General features: G+C 45.0%; 1 protein-coding gene across 1 annotated transcript in view; it reads left to right on the top strand.

The window, feature by feature from the left end:
* LOC306936104 (voltage-dependent T-type calcium channel subunit alpha-1I-like) overlaps positions 1–13606 on the top strand; it is a 363333-nt gene that overhangs the window by 233681 nt on the left and 116046 nt on the right. Inside the window, exons 9-10 of the mRNA XM_079519541.1 lie at positions 3701–3860; positions 13278–13452. Of these exons, the coding sequence (XP_079375667.1) occupies positions 3701–3860; positions 13278–13452 (335 nt within the window). The remainder of the gene's footprint in view (positions 1–3700; positions 3861–13277; positions 13453–13606) is intronic.

Here is a 13606-nt window from a genome sequence, read left to right on the forward strand (position 1 = left end):
AAGTCCTCATTTTGGGCATGTGAAATGTATACTGTAGATCTTAAAAGTTGCAATTCGCAAATGTCACATCCTACACGTGATTCGAACCCACAAGCGCCGACATTTCTACTGTTGCACTATTTATGCCTTGCATGCTGCAATTCCTATCTGACCACAATATCTTCATTTCTTAACAGAACAGCTGGTAGACCAACTGTAATGCCCTCGATTTTGACCCCTGTCGACAAAATCTTATCCGAATATCCACTATAGCCTAAATGGGGAATTCCCTCTGGGTCAGGGGAGACATGCTTTTAGGCATCAGACAGATTTGCTACACAACTAAAACCATCACAGTTGTGTTGCATTTCATTAACATTCTCTACCACGCACACAGACAGGTCAGACTAATGTTTTATTCACTAAATAAGTGTGGGATCGGAATATACCTCAATGTGGTAGTGCTGTATTTACTGTGCAACATGCACGGTATGCCAGCGTTCACCTTGAAGATCTCACAACTCTATTCCCCTCTGTTTATCCTCTCACTCCTCCATCACTGTCTTCATTTCTTTCCCCTCCCTCTCTCCTTCATGCTGCCCACCTGTTTCCCTTCTTTGGGTTATTCCTCCTGATCTGTGTGCGATGCTGTGGTAGCAGTATATATATATGGACTCCTACTTCTGCTTCATGTTTACCTTTCTAAGGCTGCTCAGCTTCACTCACTCTCAACTTCGGGTTGCGGTGGTATTTATTTATTGATTGTGGTGGAAATTAACAATGTATCTGAGGGCAGACCAGGGGCAGACACAGCTGTCAATGTCATCTCATATCATACAATATGGCGACGTGTGTGTGTGCGTGCGTGCGTGCGTGCGTGCGTGCGTGCGTGCGTGAGAGAGAGAGAGAGAGAGAGAGAGAGAGAGAGAGAGAGAGGACTTGGGACTCACTTCAAGGATGCTAACAACTAGGCCCACAAAGATTCTAGCAAAAATGTTTTTATTTTAAACTAAATTGGGGGGCTAGCCACTCCTATGTCCAGCTTTGAGGGTTTGTCACAAACATTGTTTTGCTACCACCACCTAACTAGTTTTGAGTGAGGAATGAGATGATGTATGATGTATGATGCGCCCGTCACTTCACACGGGGTGATTTTTGGACTTTCGTCAACCGCTGGCATGATGTGGTGCAGTGTTGTAAGATACCAGAAACAAACCAAAGTGTCTGAGAGACTGATTATAAATATAGGAAATCACCAGGTACCAGATGTTCCCAATCTAGTCAACGAGCCTCCCTGCTCTGCTTACAAGGTACCCGTTTACAGACAAGCAAGCAAGGCAGGCAGAGCAGGGGCATCAATGTACACCACCAAACACAACACCCTTGATCCAACGTACACCCCAATGCATTGGAGGGCCCAAACCAGAGCAAAGGATTCCATATCTCTAGCACCTAACTTAGAAGAAACTTACTGGTGGGCTTCTGTCTACAACTGCACCTACACCCACCTGACTGGCGTCTACTGGAGGTGAATGGTTGGTCCAGACAAGAAGGGAGACAGGAGCAGAACACAACAATGATTTTCCTACTATTGTTGCTATTCTTTATTGTCGTTGTTATTGCTGCTACAATGTTGACTTTACTCATGTATAAAAGGTTACAATTAAAATATGTAATCTTGCATTTAATGTAGTCAGAGGCTTGACCGTCAGACGGTCGCTCAATTATTCGACAGATCTGACAATCCCAAAAAGATTGTTTCACAGAAAATAGCCATTAGCAAGCATATATATTTTGTTTCCGCCACAGGCAGAACAGCTCATCACAGATTTACAAGTGTAAGTAAAACTGTGGATAAAATTATTTGTCGTATAGCTCATAGCTGTGTGTATGTATTTCACACAGCATGTGCTGTGTGAAATACATACATGCATGATATATGTTCCATAGTTAAAAATAGCAGGGAATGAGGCAGTACAAATTACAGATGTAATAACAGACATGCACTGCATGATTTAATTAATATTAGATATCAGTACAATTATTGGCAAACTAGATAAAGTGCCCCTTGGGGCACAGGTCTCCATCAGGCCAGGTCAGGTTGTGGCCTCCTGGTGGCTCTATAATAGGCCAATGTGAAAAGGGTGCCATTTCTTCTTACGCCTTGGATCATTGGATGGCAATTGAATGATTTGAGGCATTTTGTTCCAAAAATGTGTTTTGCAAAAATCCACATGTTGGTGGTGCTATAACAGGCCAATGTGAAAATGGTAGGATATATTCCTCAGCCTAGTAGGACAGTCTGTGAAAGATTTCACGTAACTTGCACGCTGCGTTCAGGATTTGAGGCTTTTTGTTCAAAACGGGCCAATCCTGCAAAATTTGAAAGCCAATGTTCGCCAATTAGGATGGAATATGAAATATCGGACAGATCCGTCTTGAACACATGACTATAGAGATACTGTGTAATGATTTTTTGGACGGACGCACGCACGCACGCACACACACGCACGCACACACACACACACACGGACGCACACACACAGACGGAGTGCAAAACATGCTCTCTCCCCATGCCTTCGGCCTGCAACAAGGTATTTTAAGGAGGCTCATTCTGCTGTTCCCTCTGCGACACCAGTCAATGGAAAATCCGACAGATGGTTCCGAGTTTGAATCTGGCAACTGGCTTCAGGTTAACACGGCGCATGGCATGCTTGACACGCAGGCTCGCGTCTCATCCGCCTCCCCTGAGAGGAGGTGGGGGCGGAGCGGCATGTTGGCCCAGACAAGACAGCCAGCCATCCATTACTAGTTACCGCTACTGATCCATAGCCCGAGCAGGACACGCATCCCATAGCCTGGAGGGATGATTGCTCTGCACAACAGTGACATGTTGTTTGTCGGCCGATTAGAAAAATATCCGGGGATTGAGGTGGTTGGCCTGCTGTCAGCAGGCACAAGAAATATGACACTGGTCGGCCCAGTAGTAAACTGGTGTGTGCAGACACATCCGCACGCACGCACGCACGCACGCACGCACGCACGCACGCACGCACGCACGCACGCACGCACGCACGCACGCACGCACGCACGCACGCACGCACGCACGCACGCACGCACACTATACGCACACTATACGCACACTATACACATATATGCGTGCACAGACAGACAAATTAATGGGGAGATAATGACGATGTACTACCTCCCGACCGGATGCCAGTTTGACTCTCCTGTGTTAACTGTGTGTGTGTGTGTGCTACTGCTTCCAGGCATGCATATCCTGGTGCAGTGGTTTTCAAATTTGTATTTGAAAACCTCCATCTGAAAATATTTGGTGGTGCCATCACAAACGTTTCAAAATGTTTTCATTTTTTGAAAATAGATCTACAAGCTCACAACGTGTAGCAATGCTATACGTGGTAAATATATTTTCATATAGTCTGTGTATATTGGGTTAGAGTGATTAGACTGATTTTCAAGCTATATTAACTCATCTTGCTGGGGACGCCCTCAGGGACCCCTTTAAGAACCACTATCCTGGTCAATCTGTGTTAAGTCTGTGTGTGTTGCGTGTGTGTGTGTGTGTGTGTGTGTGTGTGTGTGTGTGTGTGTGTGTGTGTGTGTGTGTGTGTGTGTGTGTGTGTGTGTGTGTGTGTGTGTGTGTGTGTGTGTGTGTGTGTGTGTGTGTGTGTGTGTGTGCGCGCGTGCGTGTGTGCAGGCATGCGCATCCTGGTCAACCTGCTCCTGGACACTCTGCCCATGCTGGGCAACGTGCTGCTGCTCTGCTTCTTCGTCTTCTTCATCTTCGGCATCATCGGCGTGCAGCTGTGGGCGGGGCTACTGAGGAACCGCTGCTATCCCAAGGAGAACTTTACCCTGTGAGTAGTAGAGGTCTCTCTCTCTCTCTCTCTCTCTCTTTCTCTCTCTCTCACACACGTGCATGTGTATATTTTGAATGAACATGCACACACACACACACACTTAGTGATTAGGCATCGGTCTGTTATAGAGCGGAGTGGTCATTATCCAGAAATAACAGAACGATGAATTCAGCGATTGACCAATCAGAATCAAACATTCAACCAAGCCGTGTAATAAAATCAATGAATGTCTGACAGCTCCAGCAGCACCATTCCATAATTCATGATCCCTCATCATGGCAGCTGTGTGTGTGTGTGTGTGTGTGTGTGTGTGTGTGTGTGTGTGTGTGTGTGTGTGTGTGTGTGTGTGTGTGTGTGTGTGTGTGTGTGTGTGTGTGTGTGTGTGTGTGTGTGTGTGTGTGTGTGTGCGCGCGTGCGTGCGTGATTTGCATTCAAGTTCTGAACTGTCTTCTACACGTGTGTCCATGCGTGTGTGTGCGTTGGAGGTGTGTTGTGCTGACACCAGCGTGTTCTAATGACAGATGTAATAGGCAGATTAAAGGGGACATGTGTCCTCCAGACAGCGGTGTCCTCTGTCCCCTCCGTCCGTCCTCTGCGGGACGTTGAGCGTTGACATGTATTGAATGCTCTGCTACATTTATTCACAGCAGTCAGTGGAGACATCACTACTGTGGTGGTGTCTGTCTGATCGCTGACTGTGTAGGTCAAGGTTGTTGGCAATAATATTCAAAATTAAATCCAAAAGTAAAAAGTACACACAATGCAGAATGTCCCATTTCAAGTTTTCAAATGTAGAAAAATCATTTGAAAATAGTCGATCTACAAGCTCACAATGCGTCGCACCGCGACTATAGTGGTTAATGTATGTTTTGTAATCACAATAATCAAAACCTACAAAGTAACTAAAGTTTTCAAATAAATGTAATGGAGTAAAAGTACAATGTTTGGATCCGAGATGTATTAGAGGTATTGGGAATTAGAAATACTCTACAAATACCTCAACATTGTACTTAGTTGCTTTCCACCACTGGTGGAGACAGGTCAGGGGATCTTAGTATAATCTGATCGACAGGAGATTATAAGATCCCCTGACCGAGACATCATACTGTGTGGTCTCTGTCTGATAGCTGACTGGATATCAAGCTGTTGGCATATTCCCACAGATTCAGTTTGCATAGCTGCAGGTTTTCTTTCTGCATAAAGCTGTGTTGGTGTTGCAATCACAAGGAGCTCAAATTTGAACACAGGTTAGCTTGTTATTTTAAGATGATGAAAACACCTTCCACTTAAACACATGCAGTATTAGCATATCCCTAAGGTTAGCATGACCTGCTTAATTTGAAATTTAAGGCCCATGTGAGTTATTGCACTTGAAGTTGATGTTGTTCTAATTGAAGGGCTAGCGCTAGCCTCTTCAAGGTCGAGGTTCTGAAGAGGCTGGGAGTGTCACAATCCAGTAAAGCACAAGGGTGCTCCATCTTACACCTCACTTCATTATTCTTGTGATCTCTCTGCTTTTCACTGCCTGTCTTCCTCATTATTTTCTGCCCCAACTCTCCAATTATCTTGAAACATTATCTCGTTTCATCTCTCAATCCCATAACAACCACCCAACTCCCCGAACTTTTATTTAACCACTCGGGTTATATATTTGTTTATTTGTGTATTTATTAACGGCTACACGGCAGAAGCCTCAGTGTTTGTTTAATGGGTCCGTCTTTCCACTATTTTATGGTTCAAACTCAGCTGTCAGCTCTCACAGTTTACCTAAGCAAACGTTTTCTCTCCACAATTTAGTAATTATGCCAATAGACGCCTTAACAGACGACGTCACACTGATAAGCACCAGCATGCACGCGCAGGCCGGCAGCACAAGAACCCCACCTCTCATAAGATGCAATGGAAAAGTTCTAACTCCAGTCACGTGTAAAGAAAATGCCCCATCAAACTTTCAGATGCTGTTTTTCTCCCAGTGTGGAGGAAGAATGATTAGGATTTGTATTGTGATCTCTCACTCTTGAAATATATAATCCATTGGTTTCTGTTACAATAATAGCAATTCAAAGCAGTTGTCCTCAAAACCACACCTCCAGTCGCTGTCATAAGATCGGGAGGTGTGCTCATGATCACGGCAGCAGAACCTGTTTGTCCATGGCTGCGCGCTCACCTGCAGCCCATCAAGTATAATTTATGCTTCGTCCCGTGATGGTGTCGCGCACGCAGACCTCTACGCCAGGGGTCCTCAACTAGAAATGCTGAAGGTCCACTAATATTTATTTATGGAAACAAAATGTTTTACAAATATTCCCCTCCAAGAATTCACAGCAAATGAGAGGTATTGTGTTGAGGCACAAAGAACACTATTATTTTGTCAAGATTTGCCTGCTTAATAATAAGAGAAATAGCCCCTTTAAGAGAAATAGCACATTGGTTGTTTACCAAGACAGATCAGACCCATCTGTACTGTACTGTACTGTACTGTACTGTACTGTACTGTACTGTACTGTACTGTACTGTACTGTACTGTACTGTACTGTACTGTACTGTACTGTACTGTACACTGCCTGTGTGTCTGTGTGTTAGGCTGTGCAACAGTGACACTTGGTGGTGAACAAACGCTATTTTCGTGCTCGGACACAGGGAGGGACACACACACATAGCTGTCTATAGGAGTGGTTGCACCACTCAAAAACTAAATTAATACTCAATAAACAGATGCTGTTTTTCTCAGTTGGTGTTTGCCTCAAACACCAACTGACCATTATCGCTGGTATCATCATAATACCTCACAAACACCACCAACTGACCATTATCACTGGTGTCAGTGGACTTGTCCACTGCTGGGGAAATGCATTCTGCATTTTATATTCCCACAAAGCTTGAGAGAGCTTGTATATCAGCTGCTCTCTGTGCACAATACTGTTGCGCTTTGAAGTATAAATGTCTCCTAGGGTGCACCTCACTAGCCAACACACAAGAGGACGTTGAATGAACTGAAACCAGCGCTCCCCAAAACAACAGGTTTGGAGATCTGTTGGGAATTGATTACATGAAACAGTCACCCGTGCGCCCAGTCCCAATGATTGTAAACAAATAATTGGTCTATTAATCCCTCCCCACAATATACTCCTCCTCCCACCCAACACTATCATGCTCTCCATCCAACTCGCCTCCCCGAACATGGGCCAATTGTGTTTGTATAGACGCTCCACAAAGCTAGAGCCCCCGTGTGCACTCATGTGAGCCATTTGAGCAGCCATCTGCTGGGTAAATGCCCCAGGTCCAGTAAAACCCCCCTTTAACACTGAGTATTTTACTGTGTACTGAACAGCTCCCCTAGTATCTGCTACAGTAATTGTGGTTTAATAGTCTTTCTCAACGGCCCCACAGGAGGACAGGGTGTCTCACTCTTGTCCTCCCTTCAGAGTTGGAATGCCTAATTCAGTGTCCTATTTCCTTCCTGCCGCTCTAAATAAACAAACAACACCGGCTGGTCCTCTTTAGCTGTAGTAGCGTAGTAAGATATACCAAGTTTATTACACAATACAATGCTCAATCACGCTAGTTCGCCTGATATCCGGGCCAGGATAACAGCTACATGGCTATAGCTATAACAACATCACTAAGCAACATAATCACAACACAAAACAACAAACCAATACAACATGAACATGGATACAATATATAATGTATTGATGACACATATACAGTAGATGATCACACTGTCCCTGAACATCTACAATGGTATCAAACTCATCCAAGTGCAAAGCCAATAGTATCACCACAGATGATCGTGAAGTGTATTGCTTATGTTATTCTGTGAAATGTATGGTCGCTTGGGGAGTGAAAATTACTTTTCTGCATTCAGCCAGAATTTGGCTTATAGTAGATGATCACACAGGGGGAGCTGTTAAGGGGTATAGTGTCTTGCTCAAAGACACGTTGGGCGAGCTGAGGGTCCAACCGGCAACCTTCCGATCTACCCACTCAGCTACAGCCATGCTCCTGGGTCTACAAAACATTCAGACACTTTATTTATGGATCGCATCCTTTCTATATCATTTGAGTTAAGGACATTCGCTCTGAAAGAATATATATTCAAAGACAAGCTCGTAGTGAGCTTGTTGATCTGCAATTTTTCTTTTCAAAATCTTTTTATTCAGGTTTTTGTAACAGTAGCCCAGGGGCAAGTATTAAACAGTCATATAAAATATAAAAATAAAACTCAATCCCCTATCCCACCCTCCCCCCACCCACAATCACAAGGATAGTCAGAAAAACAGTCTGGAGGAAATAAAATAAATAAATAAATATATCTATATACACATACACAAAAATACATGCATACATAATTACAAAAAATAAAAAGATAATAATAAAAAGCCGATTTTTCATAGCAGATCAGATTTTGTTTCTGTTGTGGTTTGGCGTTGGCCGAGGCATAGGCACGGCACACTATGCAGTTTGTGTGTTGTGGTAGAATGTCATAAACGGGCCCCAGGTCTTGTAAAAGATCTGCTATTTTTCAATATGCTAAAGTATAACATAATGCTTAAAACACCAAAAGGGGTTCCCGTCCTGTATGGGTAAATTCATATTTTCTGTCTACACCAAATCTCTTCGCGGTTCAAGTGCTGAACGCCAATTAATCGCACAATAGACGCCCTGGATGTGTAACCACCTTTAGATTGGACCGCCATGTCAGTCCCTATACGTCCCTACCCCGACAGGTCATTGTTCTGCATGCCCTCCGTTAGTTGGCACAGAGCCGGCTGCGAGTCCATGTGAATTCGATGGGCCTCGCGTGCACGTACAGGCTGCGGGCCCCATGCAGCGTGCACGTACACGCTGCGGGCCCCATGCAGCCAGCCTGATCGATGGGGCGACTCCTGCGCTTCCTTCCTCTCCCGTTCAAAATAGGAAGGAGTGCGGCCCCAATATGGCCACCGGTGCTATCGATCCTCACTGTGTGTGTGTGTGTGTGTGTGTGTGTGTGTGTGTGTGTGTGTGTGTGTGTGTGTGTGTGTGTGTGTGTGTGTGTGTGTGTGTGTGTGTGTGTGTGTGTGTGTGTGTGTGTGCGCACATGTTTGCATGCAGTGTGTGGCCTGCAGTCAAGGACAAAGGAGGTAGTTTCTGCTGATACATGTCAGCAGAATGTAGACCCCATATATTGACTGGCAGGAAAAGATGAGAGTAGGGGAAGAGGAGAAGGACGTATAGGAGACTGCAGGAGGCAAGGACAGGAGGGGAAGAGGAGAAGGAAGTATAGGAGACTGCAGGAGGCAAGGACAGGAGGGGAAGAGGAGAAAGACGTGAGGAGACTGCAGGAGGCAAGGACAGGAGGGGAAGAGGAGAAGGAAGTATAGGAGACTGCAGGAGGCAAGGACAGGAGGGGAAGAGGAGAAGGACGTGAGGAGATAGGAGGCAGGCAGGTCAGTGTCAGGAGGAGAAGGACAGATCACAGGCGGGGGAAGACAGATGGAGATGAGTGGTTGAATTCATAGACAGTGCGATGGGTAAACATACCGTGTGTGTGTGTGTGTGTGTGTGTGTGTGTGTGTGTGTGTGTGTGTGTGTGTGTGTGTGTGTGTGTGTGTGTGTGTGTGTGTGTGTGTGTGTGTGTGTGTGTGTGTGTGTGTGTGTGTGTGTGTGTGTGTGTGTGTGTGTGTGTGTGTGTGTGTGTGTGTGTGCACCTACAGTGCTTATACTGTATAGTAGTAGGACTACAGTACCTTTGCCAGTACGGGTCCATTTGTGCTCATTTTGTACTCCTCTCATCTCAGAGTTTTGCTTTAAATTGTCTTTGCTTTGCCTGCTTTCCTTCCGCTCTCTAATCAATGTATTTCCACATATTCGATCTCCCGTCCTTTTACCATTATCCATTTGTTATGCTTTATTTCCGCTTTCATGAATTCCTTGCTCTTTTCGTGCGGTCTGCATTTTCTGGGTATTGCTTCTCTTTCATGCATTCCGATGTCTTTATTCGATTACCGTTATTGATTACTGCTCTACAGCGGCGAGGCAACGCGCCAAGGGCCTCCATTGGAATCCATTGGAAATAAAAGGAATTGATGGGTGGTCACTTTTCTACCGCTTCCTTTCCTTTACTTACTGTGTATTGGTCATCCTAAAGGAGCTCGCTCTAATGCTCCCTTCTGTCAAGGGCATTTATTCACTCGCCGACGCCACGCACAACTCACATTTAGAAGATATTCCACATGCATGGTCTCTCTCTCTCTCTCTCTCTCTCTCTCCCTCTCTCTCTCTCTCTCTCTCTCTCTCTCTCTCTCTTTGTGTCTCTCTTTCTGTCTCTCAGAGGCGTAATTTCATAGGCGATTCTAAAATATTGCTTGATCGGCTTTAAAGAAAAGAGATTTATTTTTCAGCAGCCTCAGTTACTTCAGCACCATGGACAGCAGCTACAGTTACTTCAGCACCATGGACAGCAGCTACAGTTACTTATGACCATGGACAGCAGCTAAAACATTTTTTGTAAGATATTTGTGTGGCTTTCGCTTTATTTTATTTTTTAAAGAGGGATACTGTAGGTATACAGTAGGCTGACAGGAAATGGGGAGAGAGATGGGGGGGTGACATGCAGTAAAGGCTGTCGGGATCGGGAGTCGAACCGCGGCACACTGCCAGATAAGTTGCCCAGACGGCTACGCCAGCTGCCCGGGCCGACAGCAGCTACAGTTACTTCAGGGCCATAAGGCACTTAGTCAGCAGTTATAGACGGATCCACAGAGGGGTGCCCTATGGGGAGGCCATAATAGCTGAGGTGTACCATTGACACAGCTTGACACCTCAGTATTGATTGCCTCCACCTGGCCTACAGGGCAAGGCTCTGTAGATAATATAGTGACAGTTACTTCTGACCATAGGCAGCAGCTGTAGTGACAGCTACGTTAGGACCATGGACAGCAGCTTTTGTCTCTGTCTCTCTCAGAGAGAGATTCATGCTTTGTCAAGTAGGCTGTATTAGAATTGTCCAGAGGATGGGTCGACAAACGTAACATCCAGACTGTCTCTCCGATCTGCACCAAACTTGACACAAATATTGTTCAGGGGACTGCCATGGAAATAATCTCGCCCGCACGCACGCACGCACACTCTCACAAGCATAATTTCCCAGAGGTGGAACAGTGGTGAGATGCTTCACACGGAGCCAATCAGTTGGATTCACTCATTAAATCAATCAATCGGTGGCTTTCTCTCTTTGTCATGGGAAGGGCAGTTAGACTGTGTGTGTGTGTGTGTGTGTGTGTGTGTGTGTGTGTGTGTGTGTGTGTGTGTGTGTGTGTGTGTGTGTGTGTGTGTGTGTGTGTGTGTGTGTGTGTGTGTGTGTGTGTGTGTGTGTGTGTGTGTGTGTGTGTGTGTTAAATGGTGCATTTATATAGTATTTTACTATTTTTCAGAAATATATAATAAATCATAAAAATAGCAGATCTGTAGCTTATAGATTGGCTATTTTCACTGTAGGCCTATTTGAAATAGGGTTCAAGTGGTTAATGTATTTTTCCCGTCCTAGAATTGAGGTGGAGTCAAAAGTACAATATTTTTCTGTGAAATGTTGTGGAGTGAAAATCATGAGCTTGCAAAAAAAAAGAAAGTGGTTCTCAAGTAAATGTACTTCTAGTTGCAGTGCAGTGCAGTGTGCACCACTGATCTAGTAAATGTACTTCTAGTTGCAGTGCAGTGCAGTGCAGTGCAGTGCAGTGCAGTGTGCACCACTGGTCTTCAGTTCCACCATTCCAACTATGAATGTTTATATGAATCGCACTGAATTATCCCTTGGACATGCAGGTGTTATTAAAAGCTCTATTACAGTTAATGCAGGCGTGCTTTTGGCACAAGTACACTGCAGCTTTAGCAAGAAACCTGCCAGCACTCCCAGGCGCCCATGGCTTTAGGCCATTTCTCTTGCACGCACGCACGCACAGCCACACACACAGTTTTTTCGAGCTACTGGCTCTCTCTCTCTCTCTCTCTCTCTCTCTCTCTCTCTCTCTCTCTCTCTTTCTCTCTCTCTCTCTCTCTCTCTCTCTCTCTCTGTGTGTCTATCTCCCTCTCTCTCCTTATCTCTCTCTCAGACAGAGATGGAGTGCTCTCATTGGCAGGATTAGATTGGTGGGAGAAGGGTGAGAAACGGAGAGACGAAGATAAAGAAGGTGTGAAACTGAGAGCCAGGTTCATCTGACCCCAAACTTTGTGATAAATGCTCTCAGTCCTCCATTTTGTCAAAGTCAGCCATGTGGCTGTACATACGCGTGTGTGCGTGTGTGTGTGTGTGCGTGTGTGTGTGTGTGTGTGTGTGTGTGTGTGTGTGTGTGTGTGTGTGTGTGTGTGTGTGTGTGTGTGTGTGTGTGTGTGTGTGTGTGTGTGTGTGTGTGTGTGTGTGTGTGTGTGTGTGTGTGTGTGTGCGCACGCACGCACGTGTGAGATATGGATGCACATTTGGCTTTCCGTGCTTTAACGCCATTTAGACCCTGACTAGAAGGTCTCTAAATCACTGTAAGAATGATCGTATTCTGGATGGATGGATGGCCGTTTGGGAATGTTTTGTAAATACTTGGAAGTGTTGGCGGTCAACCATATCAATAAAGTTAAACAGTCACCTGTCTCTCTTTAACCCATGTCTTTATCATCTATGGTTTCATGATGAAAACTGTGGTTTTCAACAGTGGTCCTTGAGGGGGGTCCAAATGATGAAGAGTTGGTAACCAAATCGACCCTTATGGATCTTTAACTCTTAATTGAGAGCGTAAAACAAAACCAAATGGGCCCCCACGGGTCCATTTGGTTTCGTTTTACGCTCTCAAGCATTGAATTATTGTTAAACCCTCCGCATTACTTCATTTACAAGAAGTTTTACACAATTGGAGAATGTAGAAGAATTGTTATATTGATCAACGACAAGAAACTATTCTTTAGTTTTGGGTCTGAGAGGCTAAATGTCATCAAATGGTGGTCTGTGGCTCAAATGTCCAATAAATAATGGGCCTCGATATGAAAAGGGTTGAAAACCCCACTTGTTCGACTATTAACATTATAGACCCATATAGATATTTTAGACCCATTGGAAAACTAGCTGTAAAACAAAAAAACAAAAGTACTTTGTACTGTCGTTGTCCCCACAGTCCATCTGGAACTAGTGAAAATAGCAGATGTACAAGATCACAACGTGGCGCGAAGCTTGTAGATCGTCTTTCTTATTTATGGAATTTCCTTGATTTGTTCGTTTGTTTGTTTTTAAATGTATGAAATGTGATTTTTCGTTGTGACCCGTACAGATTGTTTGGGAAACTAGTGCTGTAAAACATGCCCAGAATGTGCTTTGTCGCTGTCCACACAGTCCATCTGGCATGTACTTTGAATACATTAAATGTACTTTGTCGCTGTCCCCACACACAGTCCATCTGGCTTTGCGTTGCCGGCGCCGTACTACCAGCCGGAGGAGGACGACGAGCGGCCCTTCATCTGCTCCCTGGCGCCCGACAACGGCATCATGTCCTGTGTGGACGTCCCCGCGCGCCGCGAGGGAGGACAATCCTGCTGCCTGGACAAGGAGGACGCGCTGCACCGCCAGGTCTGTACTTCCTACTTTTGGCACTTTAAGGACATTTTGATAACAATACTTTTGTACTTTTACTCAAGTACATTTTGAATTCCGGGCTTTTACTCCTAACGGTGCATTTCTACATTGCAGTATTGATACTTTTACTTAAGTTTAAAACGTGGTG

This window comes from Electrona antarctica (genome assembly GCF_951216825.1).
Source record: "Electrona antarctica genome assembly, chromosome: 14".
Classification (NCBI taxonomy): Eukaryota; Metazoa; Chordata; class Actinopteri; order Myctophiformes; family Myctophidae; genus Electrona; species Electrona antarctica.